The 19,630-nt window shown below is 42.9% G+C and overlaps 1 protein-coding gene across 1 annotated transcript in view; it reads right to left on the reverse strand.

The window, feature by feature from the left end:
* LOC107109031 (AMP deaminase 1-like) overlaps window positions 1-16,885 on the reverse strand; it is a gene marked incomplete at its 3' end in the record, with an annotated part of 23,305 nt that extends 6,420 nt beyond the window's left edge. Inside the window, exons 1-5 of the mRNA XM_015409607.1 lie at window positions 16,767-16,885; window positions 12,864-12,875; window positions 6,912-7,086; window positions 5,502-5,667; window positions 3,809-3,974 (exon numbers count right to left, since the gene is read on the reverse strand). Coding sequence (XP_015265093.1) covers window positions 3,809-3,974; window positions 5,502-5,667; window positions 6,912-7,086; window positions 12,864-12,875; window positions 16,767-16,788 — 541 coding nt within the window. The remainder of the gene's footprint in view (window positions 1-3,808; window positions 3,975-5,501; window positions 5,668-6,911; window positions 7,087-12,863; window positions 12,876-16,766) is intronic.
* Window positions 16,886-19,630: the final 2,745 nt, after the last annotated feature.

A 19,630-nucleotide genomic window follows, 5' to 3' on the forward strand; every position in this document is an offset into this window, starting at 1 on the left:
AGTCTATTATGTCCATATATCTTCTAAGTGTTTCTTCCTGATAAACATTTGGAGGTACAATAGCTTCTAAAGGAACAATCAGTCTTGAATTTTTTGTATAAAATTGCTTATGTATAAATTCCCAAACTTTCAATAGCGACACCCGAATCCAGTGTTTAAAATATTTATGGGTGCTAGCTTTGCCATACCATAGAAAAGCATGCCAACCTAACAACAGATCACGACCTTCCAATTTTAATATTCTCTTATCTTCCAACATGATCCAGTCTCTAATCCACATCATGGCAGCTGCTCTATAATAAAGATTCCAGTTGGGGAGTCCAAAGCCCCCTCTCTCTTTTACATCCTGCAAGGCTTTCAGTCTTATTCTGGGTCTCTTAGCTTGCCATATAAATTTAGAGATCGCCTGCTCCAGTTCCTTGAATATGGTTTGATTCTGTAAGATCGGAATGGTCTGAAATAAGAATAGCCACTTTGGAAGTATATTCATTTTAATTGTAGCAATGCGTCCCATCAGAGATATCTGTAGATCCTTCCATTTTTCCGGATCCTGTTTTGTTTTTTTTAATAGTTCTTTATAATTATTTTCTTGTAATGAACAGCATTTATTTGTCATTGTAATCCCTAGGTATTTTATTTTCTTCTGCAGCTGAAAGCCTGAAAGTTCTTGCAACTGAAGAGCCCATTCCTCTTCCATATTTTTAGTCATTATCTTAGTTTTATTAATGTTTATTTTCAAACCTGCTACAACTCTGTATTCCTAAAGTTCTTGTTTCAAAACATGAATTGATTCCAAGGGGTTCTCCAAAATAAATACTAAATCATCACCAAAGACCAATAGTTTATATTCTTCTCCTTTCAACTTTAAACCCTTTATCTCTTCTTGGCCTCTTATTGAATCATTCAATATCTCCCGGACAAAGATGAACAGCAGAGGGGAGAGTGGACAACCTTGTCTTGTTCCTCTTTGAATTTTGATATTTTGTGTCTGTTCCCCATTAATCATTACAGCCGCTTTTTGCTTAGTATAAATTGCCTGGATCATTTTAATGAAATTCATTCCTGCCTGCGCCTCTTTAAAAGCTTCCAACATAAAATTCCAATTCACATTATCAAAGGCTTTTTCAGCATCTAAAAACATCAACGCCAACGATTTTTCCAAATGTACTTCATAATATTCTATTGTATCCAAAATACATCTCAAATTATTCTTGTCTTTTTGGCAAGAAACCTGCTTGATCTTTATGTATAATGTTTGCAAGAATTTTTTAAAATCTTTCAGCCACTATTGAAGCGAAAGTTTTGTAGTCCACATAAAGAAATCGGTCTATAGTTTTTGATAGATTTTTCATCTGAGTCTTGCTTATGTATTAGAGAGATGATTGCTTCTTTCCATGACTCTGGTATCTTTCTGTTGGCCCATATATTATTACACAAGTCCTTAAAATACAATTGTAGTTGATCTTCAAACGTAAGATAAAATTCTATTGGAAGACCATCCGGTCCTGGGGCTTTACCTTTATTTTGTCTTTTTAAGGCCTCCACCACTTCCATCATTGAAATTGGTTGATTAAGAGTCTCCCCTTGTTCCTCTGTAAATCTCTTGAATCGATGAATATTCAAATACTCTTTTATCTGTTCAGTGTTAACATCAAATTTTTTATACAGCTCTTTGTAAAAATTCTCGCCTTTGTTCCTGTCAACTTTGCCTTGCCTTTTCCCCAACCCTTTTTGAATCCAACCACCCTTTCTCTTTTTTCCTTTTATAATAAACTTTCTTTTTATAAAGACTTTCTCACTGCTTTGTTTCATTACAGTATATTTCTCTAGGATATTTCTCTATGTGCTAGACCTCATGGATGCAAAAAAGTTTTCTATAAGGTATTCTCCAGGGTTTACACCCTGTTGGTTCTGTATTGGTCTAGTACTGCGCTAGAAGGCATGCTTCTTAGTGGGTCAGTCTAGATGTTCTCAGGGGATCCCTGAGTGGTAGCAGCCCTTACCAAGTTCTTTCCAGGAACCTTTAGCCTAAGAGAGTTTCCCAGCAAGAAAAGGCACATTTCCCCATTCCTTCTGTTACAGTGACCAATATCTAATGTGGATACGTTTTACTGAGTAAACAAATCTTTTTTTTAGTCTTGTTTTGGGCATATAGTGAACTATTTCCTTATAAAATATCACAGATTATTTCTGGTTTGCACAGCAATTTGAAAATTTTGCCTTGTTCTCAAAACAATTGTCATATCTACTATGCTGTGAAAATCCAGAATATATAGAGAAATTAGTATTATTATTTCCTTCATTTATAGACTGCCTTTCTTGCTGAGACTCCAGGTGGATATTAATCAAAGGTGTAAAGGACTCTGCTGCAGCCCAAGAAGATGGATGCCCAGAGTTCTCATGTCTTGTACCATATCCTCATTTGATTTACAAGTCCCTTGTCAACCTGTATATAAATAGAACTGACAACTGGTGGCAGTCAAGCTTGGAAGGTTATGGTCTGATTCAGATTATGGGCAAGATTGAATTTATGTGACAGAACCACGAGCACTCACATTTAGATCAGGCTGCACCTGTAACATATGGCTATACCATATTGCATATACTGTTGGAAAAATGATTCAGCATGGGAATGTAGCCTGAATTTCAGGTCTGCATGCCTCTCAGGCCATGACTCCCACCCTCCCACAAAGTGCTGTATTTGACATTAAAAATCAAAGGCATCAGCAAAGACAGAGCTGAACCTCTATGGCTCTAGTTGGCAAGATCATTAGTGTGGGTCTGGGTCTCCAAGGAACCTGTAGGAAGCATCTCTCACTATTGCAGACTCAAGTTTTATTCTGAGTACAAGCTTTTATGTGCATGCACACTTCTTCAGATACATTGAACCAGAAGTCACCAACGAACTCAGACAACACAATCACTGGACCTAACAACATCAACCACTCCATCTCAGGCTCATTCACTTGCTCATCTTCTAACATTGTATATTTCATTAAATGCCAACAATGCCCTTCAATTCTCTATATAGGGCAAACAGGTCAAACCCTACACCAAAGGATAAATGGACACAAATATGACATCACGAATCACAAAACTGAAGAGAACAGCCTACCATAACATTCAAAGGGGGGGGGGCTCAAAGTAGTTGTTTTATTGTAAAGTAACTTCAGAAACAGACTAGAATAGGAGATTGCTGAGTTACAATCAGGACAACGGAACCCCTAGGGCTTAACAGAGACATTGGATTCTTATTTCACTACACATGGTAACATAATTCAGTTCTCACATCTGTTTGTAAATGCCTTTATTAAGCTGTATGCTAGTTTGCTGCTATTCACAGGTCTTACCTATGGATTTCTTCCAATCTTACCTATATTTACTGTTCAGTTAACTTATGCATCTTGACTCTAACTGGCCCTGTCTGGCAACATCCTCCTCATCCTCAACCTATACGCTGGTGACTTCTGTTTCAGTTTAACTGAAGAAGTGTGCTTGTACACAGAAGCTTATAACCAGAATAAAACTATGTTGGTCTTAAAGCTGCCACTGGACTCAAACTTTGTTCTGCTGCTTCAGATCAACACGGCTACCCCCACCTGGATCTACTGCAGACTCCACAGTGCTCTGTTCAGAACCCAGTTTCTGTGTGGACTGGTTACTGCTTGTACATGTCCAGACAGTGAATCTACTCCCAGACACCTACAGATTCTCCACACACACAACCAGGTACACCCACAAGCAGGACAGTCTAGGATTCCCAAGCCATTGCTTAGCCCCATGCCCATTCATAACTGCCTAGAGTTACCTGGCCACAGATCATTATTGGGCTTCCACACTTCATTCTCAATGTTGCACATGAACTGGGAGGGAGTCCTGGGGAAACGCTGGAAGGACTTCTGCAGGTACTTCTCCCGAATACACAGAGCACGATACAAACCTCTGCAGACCAGCTCAAAGTCCTCCACTGTCACCTGAAAGACACATTCTTTACAATTTGTAGGCCCATAGAGAAGATAAAACACTTGAGCATGCAAAAACCATGTGTGATAAAGATGGCAGTCACTATGCTATTCTAGCATGACCTACACTTGCAATTTCACACTGAATATTGGGCGAGGGAGGATAACGGCAGTGATGAAGTTGGAGCCTTTGTTGTTCCATAATGGAGCAAATACAGCAATTTATTTTAACAGCTGTTTCTCTTCAGAATTGTCTAAGGCTTGCAATGAAAAGCGATCAGGGGCTGTCTCCAGACCCAAAGGCTGGAGCTATTTTAAGCACCAGGATGGGCTCCACTTCTATTTCATCAATATCTCTTGACCCAGCAAACCCATCTCAGGGTTTGATTTATTTATCTCAGGTTCAGGTTAGGACAATCAAAGAACAGACATAGTTAACCAACCCAGTTAAGAGCAGGAAGAGATGAATCTTTGGGACTTTTTGAACACCTCCCCCCCCATTACATGGCTTGGCTGTATTCCTCGAGGCTAGAAGTGTAGGATGATTTCAGGGGATGGCGATTCATCAAGGGCTTTTCTGTGTGATTGGGTTTGTTGCACAGTAAATGCATCTTTCCTTCCATTTCATTGTATGTGGTCAATGTATGTGGTCAAGATAACACTTTTTTTGCAAAGAAGAAGGGATGTAACCCATGTTCAAGCTTTCTAGCAACAGTATTTGCGAAACTGGGGCAAAACTATTCTTTGCTCAGGCAGTGCAGCCGTGTGATCACACGTGGATGGGTGCATGAGTATCATAGGCATTTACTGAAAAAAGAGTCTTGTTGTTCAGTCGCACAGTCGAGTCCGACTCTTCGTGACCCCATGGACCAGATCACGCCAGGCCTTCCAGTCTTCCGCCGTCCTCTGAAGTTTGCTCAACTTCATGTTCGTTGCATCGATGACACTGTCTAACCATCTCATCCTTTGCCGTCCCCGTTTTCTTTGACCTTCAATCTTTCCCAGTATCAGGGTCTTCTCCAGTGAGTGCTCCCTTCTCATCTGGTGGCCAAAGTATTTGAGCTTCAGTTTCATTATCTGGCCTTCCAGGGAACAGTCAGGGTTGATTTCTTTTAGGATTGACTGATTTGATCTTCTTGCAGTCCAAGGGACTGCATAGAATCATAAATCATAGGCGTTTACTGAAAAAAAGAGTCTTGTGGGACCTTAAAGACTAACAAAATTTGTTCCAGCATAAGCTTTTGTGAGTCACATTTGTTCATCATGGTGCTCGCTCCCTTCATCAAATGCATCTGTTACATTCAAGTGAGCTTCCCCTGGTGAATTCTTATGCCGTGATTAATTTTGTTAGTCTTTACAATGTCACTGGACACCCGTTTTATGTTGGTGCTACAGAGCGGCATGGCAGTCCATCTGGAATTACCACCAAGTAATTTAGTGTCTGAAACAGATATCTGAGAGATCTAGTGAGGAAGAGGAAGCGATGAGAGAATTGATTCTGTCCTGACAGGAGATGGCCTGGTGCCTCCAGTTACTGACCCCTGCTGCATAGTCCCCCGTGATCTGCACACGCTGGAATTTGGGCACAGCTTGATACTGAGCTGACGTAGAGATGACCTCGTCAATGGTGGACAGTTTGGTTGAAGACTTTCCTGCAACTGGAAGAACCAAGGCAATGGTCTTCAGCCGCAGAAGCCTCTTCTTCCTATGATGCATAATGAACAATGAACAGAAAGGACAGCAAAGCAATAGGGTTAGGATCAGTTCTGTGCTATTCAGTTACTAGGAAAGCAGGACAACAGTTATTGTCCCTATACATGCTTTTCATTAGCATTGCTTTAGGTTTTGAAAATCTGTGCAGAGAGTATGGTTGCGAACCTCAGGTTGGGAAATTCCTGGAGATTTGGGGGTAGAGTCTTGGAAGGGTAGGGTTTGGGGACGGAAGGGACCTCAGTGGGGTATAATATCATAGAGTCCACTCTCCAAACCAGCCATTTTCTCAAGGGACAACTGATCACTGTAGTCTGGAGATCTGTTGTAATTCCAGGAGGTCTCTAAGCCCCACCTGGAGAATGGCAAAGCTAGTGGAGATCTGGTTTAAGTTTGAAGGCTGGGTATTCAAATATTGGATTCCTTGGTCTTTCTCTGCTGGGATTAACCAATGAAAGAGCAGACTGAATGCTTCATGCTGGAAGGTGCCCTGACATGGCTTAATCCTATTGCACATTTCTCCATAGTGCTGTACGGTACATTGCTGTGGCTTGCTTGGTGGCCTGTCACTTCCACATTGTTAACCATCGTGATTCACCAGAGTGTGAACCAAGGTTCCCTCTAAACTATGGAGTTCTTTGAGCAAAAGTTCTACTTTGTGAGCTACTGGCATTAAAGTTGTGAGCAGGTGATTTGGCTACTGCATAAACTAGTTTGCTTCGGAGCCATCCTTCCTGAGCTAAGACAAAAATCTGTGAGCTGGAGGCTAAAAAACTGTGAGCTAGCTCACACTAACTCAGCTTAGAGGGAACACTGGTGTGAACAGATCTGAAGTATGGCCAAGCAATATGATCAGCCTGCGTACCCTCCAACAGTGTGCTGTCTATTTTGTGACCATTCAAGTCCGAAGGCCTTGAGCGGAGTTCAGTGAAGAGGAAGGGCCCTCCCTCAAACAACAGACTTGGGTGTAATGCGTCACATTGTCAATTATTTTGGTTATTATATTTTTTACCCCCATGGAGTAGGAAGGAGAATGTGATTGGGATGTCCTCTGTCAAGCATCAAAATGCCTTCAGCTACACCTCTGGTTTGGGTCTTGAGGCGAGGAATCTCTTGCACATACAGCTTTGGTCATGTAACTGTGGCTGATGGCCCTAACGGTGCCTCTCATTGGTCCTGGTCATTCATTCCCAATTTTCCATGTTCCCCCCCCCCCACACACACACACTCTATTTTTACAGTTTGTCAGAGTCACTTGAAGTCTCCTGCTTGATCAGATGTTCCTGCATCTCATGGTGGGAGATGGGGCAGACTTCTTCCACATCAAAGGGGGAGATTTCATGTCGACCACCTTCATCTTTCACCTCTGAAGCAAAGACTTTCTCAGCAAAGGAGCGCATGGCATCGTCAGTTTCTGTTGGGAGAAGCCAATGGGCATCAGACCAGTCTGGTGCTATTATGGGAAAAAAACAGGATTGTTTCACACTATTCCTACAGGTGGCCTGGGAATCTGAGCTCCTCTTTGAGAGCACACGGGGGCCTTTTCAGGCATTAGGTTTCTGGTGCACCAACATATATTTTCATCCTCAGTAGAGGAATGAGTACACCAGTGGTTAACTGACTGGTACACATGCGGTGGCTCAAGTGGTTAAGACGCTGAACTGCAGGCTGTGGAAGGTCAGTAGTTCAGCAGTTCGAGACCCGAATTGCCACATGACAGAATGAGCTCCCGTCTCTAGTTCCAGCTCCTGCCAACCTAGCAGTTCGAAAGCAAAAAATGGCAAGTAGATAAATAGGTACCACTTCGGTGGGAAGGAAACAGCGTTCCGTGCGCCTTGGCATTTAGTCATGCCGGCCACATGACCACGGAAACGTCTTTGGACAGCGCTGGCTCTTCGGCTTTGAAACGGAGATGAGCACTGCAACCCTAGAGTCGGACTCGACTGGCTTTCGAGCAAGGGAACCTTTACCTTTACCTTTACCTTTTTACACATGTACCATTGGTGGGACACATTCTCTCTTTCTCAGTTCCCATATCTACCCGCAAGTGTGATGTGCAGTCTCCTGCTGACACTACCTGCCACAGATGATCCATCTGTCACCTTTTGACATGCTAGTAGTAACCTCAGGTACTCGGTGTTTCTCTTAATCCCCCATTTCCCCTGCCCACCAGCAAGTGTCTTTGAAGCGCCACATCCTGCAAACCCTACCTGCCAGGGGTTACCCATTACGCTTCTGCAATTTTTTTATGTCTTTAAACTGTAAATGATAAATATAATAACAGAATGCCTGTAAACATATAAATGTCCTTCTCAAAAAAAGTGTGGGGTTCTTTGTTTCTGTCATGGCAGAACCCAATTTCTTTCATAAACTGGTTGGTAGCATGTAAAATATGAGAGATTGGGATTGTACATGTAATCCCAGTGTCAGAAACTTAATGCCTGAAAAGGGCTAGGGATCTTCATGTTCTTTGATACCACAGGGACCTGAAGAGCTTCCAAATGTGTCACAGTTGCCATGGAATTGGAAAAACCTGCACCACAGCTCTAGGCATGATCTTCGCATTCAGCTGGCATGATCTGAGGTTTACAGGAAGGAAGGTCACAGGTATAGGGAGCCGCCTTATACCACGTTGTTTCATCAGTCAGTCTCCCTCACTAAAATTTACTCTGATGGGCAGTCTCCCCAAGATTTTAGGTAAGGCTTTTTAATCAACACTTCTACTCAAGATCTGTTTAACTGGATATCCCAGGAACTAAACCTAGGAAAATGAGGAGAGATTGGGAAAATGACAAACAATGGATGCAGAGATTCAAGACAGGATGGAGAAGTCCAGCGAGCTTCTCTTTGTCTCCATTTGACTGTTCTAGATTCTGAATCTTGTCTTTCTCCACATCCAAATATATCTGTGACAATGAGCAGGATCACATGGCAATGAGAGTAAAGGGAGAAATAAAATGAAGGCAGATGGGTTTGGCTTTTTACCCCCAATAAGCATTCATGACATCATCACAGTACAGGCTACCAAGAAGGTCTGTTGTCTGGCCAAGCCACTGAAACATCTGCTTGGGGAAGCACAATGAGGAACATACTGACGGAGCTTGGCAGACTCCCACCCATCAGGGGTATGGGAAGTGACAGACCTCATCTCCTGGGCTTGCACCAGTGCTGCTTCAGGCGCCTTTCTTGGACCTGGCTAGTGATGGTGCAGGCCCACGAGGGATGGGTGTACCTTTTCTGGGTGTCCAAATATAACCTGTCCCTACCTACCAAGGAGTATGAAATGGCTGTAAACAGTCAGCTTCCTAACAGGTAGGATTCCAAGCTCATGAGAACCCATGTGATTCAGAAAGAAGAGTCTTACCTGTAAGGGGTTTCCTCAGAGGGCACTGCAGACCCTGGAGGTCAGAGTCTGGGAGTAACCTATTACCTTTATCCATTACAGAAACCCACCTCATTTATGGTGGGAAAACTATACAAAAAAATCCATGGATCACAACTGGTTTTGGCCAGAGAGTCCTAAGCTGCAGGCTTCTGACCTTCTCAATGGACTGAGGCTGCCACATGATGGATTCTTGTTGTAGTTAGCAGTGGTTGAATATGCAGGTACCCTTGCAGAGGTGGGAACCCCTCACATACAGACACCTGTGCAAGACTAAAGTGGAACCAAAGCAACTTCCTGTGAAAGGTTCTTATGGATTTACAGCCCAATCATAGGCATGCTTATGCCAAAGTTAATCACACTTTATTCAGTGGGACTTATTCTGAAATAAGTAGACATGGAATACAGCTGCTGCAATGTAATTGAAAAGGTTGTCAATAAAAGAGAGAAGCCTCTCTCTCTCTCTCTCTCTCTCTCTCTCTCTCTCTCTCTCTCTTTCTCTTTCTCTTTTTTTCTGTTTATTTCTCTGCAAGTGGAATAAACAGGATGCGCACAGGATGTCATGGCAATGGGATGGGAATGCTTAAGGCCATGCTAGTGACAGGTGCATGCAACACTACTTTCCAGACAGACAATGCACATGGAGAGTAAACCAGGAATAGTAGCCTAGGAGATGGGAAATAAGGGGGAGGAATCTGGTCATTCTGCTCTGAGTTCCTAGTGCCTGCTTAGAGATGCTGTATCTGTGTTTTCCAAGCAGCCACTGGTTCAGCTCAGTTCCATCCTGGCAGCAAATTCTTCAGGGACAGAGGCTGCTAGGCAAAGTAGTCCATGCTCAGCCAAGTAGCCCAGAAAGACAATCATTTCTCAGCAGGGCAACCTGCCAATTCCCAGTCTCCAAGCATAGTGATCTACCAAGAGCCTGATAAGTAGACAAGCCTAGAGTCAGGTTCACAACCTCAGGTCAGGGTGAGCACACCATCAGGAAACTTCAGTCATCATTCATCCCCTTCCTATTTCCTGAGCAGGTAGGTGCTGGTGGGGTCCATTTTACAGGAACAGGTTTTTCCACCTAGTTCTTGAGTAAAACAAGGGACAGAGGAAATTGGACTGTATTGTTTTCACTGAAGTATCGCACCTTAATAAAGCCATGGAAGTAACTAGTCCAGTTCTGAAAAGCTTGTTGAGGTCCATGAACAGTAAGCACAAAACCACAAGTACATGGATATACCATGTGAGCTCAAAACACGTCATCAGAGGCCAAGAAGCAGTATAGAGCTCTGCATTGTTATCTGTTTGGTTTAACCACCGATGGGGTAAACTAGACAAGATTGAGTGGCAGCTGGAAATGACAGCTACTGGTTAAAGACTTATAAGGGAAAGTGAGAGATGGGTATTTTGAAGGAACAAAGATGATTACTTAGTCCCATGCTCTGTCTGAGCAGGTAGAAAACTTCAAGAGTTTTACTGCTTTCATACAAAGGATAATTTTAGGGTCATTTCATATCACATTTCTGGATCAATTTTGCACATGGAAACGAGCGATTTGTGGACACATGACTGAACAAACATAAGACACCACAGCTATTGTTGGGTCTACAATGGTAATAGTAAAATTCATATAGGGTTCATATAGAGTTTCAACCCATCTTCAAGAAGGGGGGGGGAGGATCTGGGTAACTACCAACCTGTCAACTTGACGTCTATACCTGGGAAAGTTTTAGAACAAATCATTCAACAGACAGTCCTTGGACATTTAGAAATGATGGCTGTGATCACTAAGAGCCACCATGGGTTTCTCAAGAACAAGTCATGTCAGACTATCTCTTTTTTCAAGAAAGTTCCTACCTTGATGGATCAGGAGAATGCTGTAGACATAGTTTATCTTGATTTCAGTAAGGCTTTTAGTAAAGTTCTGCATAATATTCTTGTTGGCAAGTTTATAAAATGTGGTTTGGATCCTATGACTGTTAGGAGGACCTGTAACTGGTTGACAGATTACACCCAAAGAGTGCTTGTGAATGGTTCCTCATCCTCTTGGAGAAGAGTGACAAGTGGAGTGCCTCCGGGATCTGTCCTGGGACCTGTTTTGTTCAACACTTTTATAAATTATGTGAATGAAGGAATAGATGGAATGCTTATTAAATTTGCAGATGACACTAAATTGGGAGGGGCCATGGAGACTCAGAGGTTAAGATGCTGAGCTGTAGACTGGAAGGTCTGTAGTTTGGCAGTTCGAGACCCTAGTGCCGCATGACGGAGTGAGCTCCCATCTCTAGTTCCAGCTCCTGACAACCTAGCAGTTCGAAAGCAAAAAACTGCAAGTAGATAAATAGGTACTGCTTCAGTGGGAACGTAACAGCATTCCATGCACCTCAGCATTTAGTCATGCCGGCCACATGACCATGGAAACATCTGCGGACAGCGCTGGCTCTTCAGCTTGGAAACTGAGATGAGCACCGCCCCCTAGAGTTGGATTTGACTGGCTTTCAAGCAAGGGAAACCTTTGTCTTTACTTTAGCAAATATGGTAGAAGACAGAATCAGGATACAAGATCATCTTGACAGGCTTGAAAATTGGGCTAAAGCTAATAAAATGGATTTCAATGCGGATAAATGTAAAGTTCTGCATTTAGGTAGGAAACATCAAATGCATAATTATAGAAAGGGGGAGACTTCTCTTGCCAGTGGTATGTGTGAAAAGGATCTAGGGGTCTTAGTAAACCATCCACTGAACATGAGTCAGCAGTGTGATGCAGTAGCTAAAAAGGCAAATGCGATGTTGAGCAAAAGTATAGTGTCCGGATCACACGAAGTAATGGTATCACTTTACACTGCTCTGGTTAGACCGCACCTAGAATATTGTGTTCAGTTTGGGGCACCACAATTTTAAAAGAACACAGACAAGCTGGAACATGTCCAGAGGGCAACGAAGATGATGAGGGGTCTGGAGACCAAGTCCTGTGAGGAAAGGTTGAAAGAGCAGGGTATGTTTAGCCTGGAGAGGAGACAACTGAGAGGTGATATGATAACCATCTTCAATACTTGAAGGGCTGTCATATGGTACAGTTTTCTGTTGCTCCAGAAGGTCAGACCAGAACCAACGGGATGAATTAAAAGAGTTTTCAGCTAAACATATGGAAGAACTTCCTGAAAGAGTGCTTCCTCGGTGGAACAGGCTTCCTCGGGAGGTGGTGGGCTCTCCTTTGGAGGTTTTCAACCAGAGTCTAGATGGACATTTTCCAGCAATGCTGATTCTGTGAACTTCGGCAGATCATGAGAGGGAGGGTAGGAAGGGTTGCCTCAGTGCTGAGTTCTTGTGGCCCCTTCTTACACGCCCAGGAAAATGCTAATCTCCACTTGAGGATCAGAAAGCAATTGTTCTCCAGGCCAGTTTGGCCAGGGATCCTGGTTGGGGAGGAGTTGCCCTCTTTGGGGTATAGAACAGGCCACAGGGTGAGAAATGTGTGAATTTCCTGCATTGTGCAGGGGGTTGAACTAGATGACCCTGGAAGCCCCTTCCAGCTCTATGATTCTATTACTGGTTGGAATTTCACCAGAAGTTATCTGAAAGGGATGATGCAGGATGGGTAAAGCTTCTCTCAGTAGTGAACCAAAAACTACAAGGACCGCATCCTTCTGCCATGCTCCATGCAAGCTCATCCTCAGGTGAGTCTCTAACTCTTGGCAATTGCTGCTGAGAAATGCACAGTCCCTGAGTTGCGATGATCATTTGTCTGTTGGACATTGCCAATGATCATCTGCTTGACAGGACAGCAGAAGGCACAAAGAAGGCCTAATAATACTCACGTTTCTCCTCCACTGCTTGAGATTAAAATAAAATAAAAATGTGATCAGATCTCCAAGTTTAATCACATGATAAAGGTTTTACTAGTTGTTCATATTTATACAGAGAAAAGAACAGCTATATTTTTAAGGGTTTCCAGAATTCTTGTCTACACACGTTGCACACCACAGTTTTTGTACATCTTTAGAACAAAAAATACCACCAATTACGAAAACAGTTGAAGCAGCTTGCTCAGGCTTCCTCATTGCTGTGGTCTGTTTTTGGATTGCAGTCCTTCCAATCCTACTTCCAAGTTCCAGGGACTTTTGGTAAGTTCATTTGGGTTCACACAACCTCAACCTCCATGAATTAAGAGATACTATTTGTAGAGAATTTGGAATATGCATATGCTCCTATATGCACGATTCAAGGTCTTCCATTTTCCTGGGTACCAGAATACATGTATGGGACTCGGTACATTGATTATATATCCATAAATGTGGACAATGTGCAAATGGTAACTTTGAACACACAGACGTTAGTGGTGAAGCCAGTCGAAGTGACCCCAAATCATCCTCACCCCAATGAACATACGAAAGAGGGCTGTAGTACTGCTACTTCCACACATAAATAAAGCTTTTGCCTCATTACTGAAATAAGTAGAGAGAATCCTTGCATATCAGGCACTGGGGCACACACTTGGGGATCAGAGACAGCAGCATCACAGGTCAGCATCCTGAGGCAGTTGCTGACAGGGCTTTTTTTTTTTAAGCCCAGCAGGAACTCATTAGCATAATAGGCCACACCCAAAAGCTGAAACTCATTAGCATATTAGGCCATGCCCCTGAGCACAGCTCATTAGCATATTAGGCCACACCCCATGCCTTCCCTTGGCTTGCCCGGTCGCCCGCAGCTGCGGGGAGCCCAGGCAAGTCGGCCCTTGGAGGGGAGGGGAGGCAATTTAAACTGCCTTCCCTTGGCTTGCTCGGGCGCCCCACGGCTGCGGGGAGCCTGGGCAAGCCAGCCATTGGATAGGCCGGAGAAGACATGGAGAGACATTTAAATGCCTCCCCAATTCTTCCAGGCCCCCCCCGACCCGCCCACCTTGGTGTCACCGGGGGGAGGTCACTCTCCAGGCCTTCCCTCTGTAGCCACGCACGCAGAGGTTTTGGCTGTAGTGGGCATGGCCAGCTCTGAAGCCAGCCGGAACTCCGTTCCTGTGTGTTCCTGCCCAAAAACAACCCTGGTTGCTGAGGCCAGCATCCTGAGAGGAACAGCTGCTGCCTCTAAGAAGCATCATCGCTTACCTGCCCACCCAAGCGAGAGAGCACTGATAGTGGCTAGGGCCACCACCCATCTCTCAGTTTTGTCTCCCTCTCTGGAGCCACAGTACCAATAGCTGCCAGTTGACTGATAGGGGGGAGAAGACAGTAGCCGCTGCAGATATCATGCCCAGCAGAAAGCCTCATACTGAGGAGTGCTCAAAACCTGAAGGTTGTCTTGATCTGATTCCAGATAGACATGAGCCCCAGTATCTTGGTTTCTAGAAATTAAGCACTGGTAAAGCATGGCAAAGGCACTTTATATGAGAATATGATGTTCAAGGGCGCTAAGCCCTATTCTCTGCCCATGGAGTGCTTGCTTAGAAGTGCAACTTTCTGGTGCAACTCGAGAGCAGAAAGTCTTCTGCTTAGTGAACTTGGTGATGTTTGATGTTTGTTTGCCAGACTTGCTAGGCAAGATTACTTAAACTGAAACTTCTCCTGATTTAACAATGCACGGGTGCTATGTCCTTTTCACAAAAGATCTGGGTTGGACTGGATTAGCAAAGGGGCACGATGCTGTGACACACCTCTGCTTAGGGTTGCTAACCTCCAGGTGGGACCTGAAGATCTATCGTGGGATAGGGCGTGGTAGAAATGAATAATAATAAAAAATTATAACTGATCCCCAGATTACAGAGATCAGTTCCGCTGGAGAAAATGACTGCTTGGAGGGTGGAATGTTTGACATTATACCGTGCTGAGGTCGTTTCCTTCCTGTTTTTAGATTCCTGGACCTCCCACTTTGAATGATTTAAAGGCTATTCCTAATTTTGATCACACTGTGGGTGACTAAAAAGTTTTGTTTGTTTGTGTTATCTATTAATCACACAAAGATAGACTACATGAATTTTTAAAGCTAAATACTCCATGTTTGCTCATTACAACTGCTGGATTGAATCAGTACTTCTATAGCTACTAAGCAAAGATCCAATTGCACTTTTAGTTCCACAATGACAATGTTGTTATGTATCTATTGCCAGGATTCAGCTCTTTGCTTGATGCAAGGAAGGAAAGCATGGTCTCAAAAAAAGACTAACAGTGCCATCTTAAACTCATTGACTTCAGTAGGCTTAGAAGAGTGTAACTGGTTAGAAGAGCACCGTAATGAGGCAAAATGTCTGTTCTACAGTTAGAACAAAGCTTGAGTCCAGTGGCACCTTTAAGACCAACAAGGTTGTGTTCAGGGTATGAGCTTTCGTGTGCACGTACACTTCCTCAGATACATTGAAATGGAAGTTAACAGTCCATACATACAGGCAGACCATATAAAAGCTTTGCTTGCTATTCTTTTGGTCTTTGCATATTGTATGCTAATTTGTTGTTCACCATCTGCCTATATGTATGGACTGTTAACTTCCATTTCAATGTAGCTGAGGAAGTGTGTGTGCACATGAAAATGCATACCTTGAATAAAACTTTGTTGGTCTTAAAGGTGCCTCTGGACTCAAATTTAATTCTACTGCTTCAAACCAACATGCCTGCCCACCTGGCTCTGTTCTACAGTTAATAATTGCCCTGTTCAAAAGCATGTACAAGTACAAAATGTTACATAGCTGTATTGGTTAAATATAACTATCTTGTTCCAAAGAAGTTATTGCATGCCTAGCATTTTCTCAGAAGAAATCAGCAGTCCTGATTGGGAGATGGCAAAAACTTCATGTGGCATGATTACTATAGAAGTTCTTGGCCATTAGTTGCAGCTATTTGTTGTTGTCGTTGTTGTTATAATAATAATATAAAAGTTAAAGTTTTTTTGTATACAAATATTAGGGAGGAACTTGTTGAGCCATTTCCTTTTTACTAAGCACCTTTAATGTGCAAAAACAAAAAAGATATTTTAGTACATAATTGTTTAACAGTATTGCCCACTTCAGAAAATTTTGTTGTATGAATGGGGAAACAGTGATTGGTACTGTGGTTTTTAAACTGGTATCACTTTCATATAGAATGTTTATATTTAATATAATATGTAGGTTATTCTATTGCAAAAATCTAATTTATTCTAATCATTCTGTTCAAGGCTCTTTTGGACTATATTGCCATTTCTGCACAAGATACTTCTGGAAGGGATACTGAGGACACATGCTTGTAGACAAAAAGGAGCTATTTGGAATTACTTTTGAGCATGTCTGAACAACATACAGGCCTGTTGAATCAAAGGCCAATTATCTTGTCCCAAATGATATTCCATCACACATTTTACAATCAATGGAAACCAGATGTCTGAGCATGCCTGTGTTCTTTTACACATTGTTTGTATTTACCACTGTTTTTGTGGCCAGGCTCTGCAGAACTGGATTTGCAGTCTTGCCCAACTAACTTCATGTCTGCAGTATAGCGGCCACTCCCTTGACATTTCAACCCAGATTATTCATTTTGCACAGCTAATAGCCATTCCAGACCGTTCTTTAAGTTCTCATTCTTTCCACTTTCTTCTCTAACACGTTTTATAAAAAGGATTTTCCTTCTGAACAAATTCCTTAAGCTTGGGCAATTAGCAGCTGCCTCATTTGTTTTTGATAATCATTATATACAGGAAGGCTGCAGTAGCTACCTGGGCTAATTGGTCTACTTTCATTTCAGGATGGGAATTAGACCTACCTGGGACTTTCACCTGCGGCATTTTTCCTACCAGTTCAGAGGAGTCCTTCCTGAGGAACTGAGTGTAGGGCAGGCAAATGGAAGAACAGAGCTGCACTACTAACCAACACTCATTTTACTATTTATCACTCTGCTGTTGTAACCCAACGCTTCTTCTTTAAAAGGAGTGGAGAAAGAAGCTACAGACTATTTAAAGCCACAGCTGGGGAAAGTCTCAGTTGCAACAGGTGAAGCTGTACATTGGAGTTAACTCTATTGGTTCTGGGATGCATGAACAGTGATAGAGAATCCTGAGGTCACACATCTGCTGCATATTGCCAGGATCATTGCCAGAAAGCAGGGCTTTGAATTAGCATTAATTGGCAGAGTTTTCTAAGCCTTGGATGGAGCTCAGATTCACACAGGGTTTCCCCCAACTGAATGGCTATCTTGAGTTGCACAGGAGTATTCCGGATCCATTCTACATGTGTCTCAGCTGCATCTTTGCTAACAGAGTTTCTTGCTATCAGTCCAGTGGTGGACACAATGCTCCTTGGCAATAAGGTTGCATCCACACAGCACTGGCTGTTGTACAGTCATTTACAACTGGATTATCCTGTATCAATAAGAATATCCAGGAAATTAATGATTGCTACAGTGCAATATCCAGCAGTGTGTGGATGCAGCCAAGAGTAGCAAACATACATATCTGTTGCAATATAAATAACATTCAAAATCAGAGCTAGTTTTATTAGCTGTCTGTTTTGGCAAAGGCACCATGACAGTTTACAATATCATGCCACAACCAAGCAAGCAACTTATATTGGGACCTGTTGATGATGAAATAGACCATGGGAGGGCACAGATTTCACATTTCTGGGAGTGATTCAATCAGTTTATTACGGTCAAAGACCCGTCAAACAGCATACAAAATCAAAAACAATCTCCAGGTTATCGAGAGGTGTTACAGAGAAGAGACATCATGAGGAGTATTAAGGAGGTGCTTACGCTTTATAATTGCAATAAAAAGAAATTTAGCAACCTTCCTTGATATTGCCATGGATTTGTCCTCCAGTAAGTATTTCAGCAAAAGTTCCTCGGACTGGATTACTAGTTGTCCTTGGAACCTAAATGACCTTATCAGGGGCATAATTAAAAGGGCTCTTTCTTCTGCATAATAGGAGCAATGAAATAATATATGGGGAAGGGTCTCTATTGACTCCGAGGGGCATGAGCACAGTCTCAAATGCCTGGGGATGCGTTGAAATCTTCCAAAAAGAACTGCAGATGGAAAAGTATCAAATCTGGCTCTGGAAAAGGCCCATCTGTGATTCGGGTTGGATATATTAGCTAAGTATAAAGGGGCAGACATAAAAATTTTGGATTTCAGAGATTTGAAAAGAGGCGGAAGTGCGGCATAAGATGTTTGTAGCTCAATATCTCTGAGGTGCTGGAAAACAATAGATTTTGCCCTGGCATAGCCGCTTTCCAAAAGTTGGTACGGGTCTAGTCCTAAAGATCTCAGTTTATCAATGGCTCTAGTGAACCACTGAGGATAGGGCGATGCAGCCAATAAAAAAGGAAGTAACCCGGTGGGGCTGGGAGTGATTTAATCCCCCCCTCCTCCCAAAAAACCATGGGAGCTACCAGTCACAAAACGGTGGCTCAGTGGGTGGAGGTGATCACAAATTGCAGGTTGAATAACAATTACAACAGGTCTGCAGCGCTCTGGAGTGGAAACATCTTCTCGGCTGTTTTCCCAAAGGAAACCAGCATCACCTGAAATTGTAACATTCCCTGTAGAGGGAAAAATATACAATTACCTCTTTTTTCCCTGGAAGAGGCAAAGAGCTTTGATTCTGAGTAAAAGTGTCAATAGCACTCTTTTTCGCCATCCACAGCAAGGGTGTGTGTACATAGGGGCAAAAGAGAGATGAATGGGAAAGAAAATCCATAGCAAAGATATATACATGCATACATGCACCTCCTTCCCCTTCGCAAGGAAGAGAAAAAAGAGAAGTTGCTGTGCGTTGGCTTTAAAGGGAAGGGTAAGAAAGGGATTACAGGAGCTCTAGAGGAGGGACAGGGAGCTACCTTTAATTGCTTGGAGAGTGACTGGTCACTCTGTGTGACCTTCTGAATGGAGTAAGCTGATCAACCCTGGCATTTATGCCAAAATAAAATAATACAGAGAGCAACTCAGCTGCCTCATGAAATGTCAGGATTAATTGTCTGGAGTGTTTCAATATCCCCAGCCATGTTAATGTATATGTGTGGCTGCTTTCTAGGGGAAAAAACACAATTCTTGGGACTGTTATGACTGCATTCCGTGAAAAGGGCCACAGATCTGATATTTAATGAGAACGGTATATTGGACCTACCTGAAGGTTCTTTCTCTTCAGTGGGGGAGAAGTCATCCAGGAACTGGTTAGGTCACGCCTCTGCTCGCTCGATAGGCTATGCAAATTTCTTTTGTTGCATAGCTCCTGTTGGAGTGGCCCTGGCTGCCCTCTCCAGTTATGTCCAAGCCTTTCTGTGTCTTGATATCCTTCCCTTCTTCTTTTTTTTTTTTTTTTTTTTTTTTTTGGGGTTAAAAACATTTTTAACACCCCAGTTCCAGGAAGTCATCAAGGAACTGGTTAGCTGTACCCAAGCTATTCTTCCGGGGTGGGTGACTGATTCCACTTCGTGGTTTTACCGCGTTGTTTTTGTTGTTGTTTTTACTATTTATTTATTTATTTTTACGTCTCCACCACCTGCTGTAAGACCCTTCTGGCAAATGCTGCCTCCGCCGAGGCCGCTTGGTCTATCCTATAGAGTCTCACACATGTGGGAAAAGACTTCCAGGTCGCCGCTCTGCAGATCTCTTCTACAGTGGCTCGTGT

The sequence above is a fragment of the Gekko japonicus genome, unplaced genomic scaffold (assembly GCF_001447785.1).
Source record: "Gekko japonicus isolate JY-2015 unplaced genomic scaffold, Gekko_japonicus_V1.1 scaffold2324, whole genome shotgun sequence".
In the NCBI taxonomy this organism is placed as follows: Eukaryota; Metazoa; Chordata; class Lepidosauria; order Squamata; family Gekkonidae; genus Gekko; species Gekko japonicus.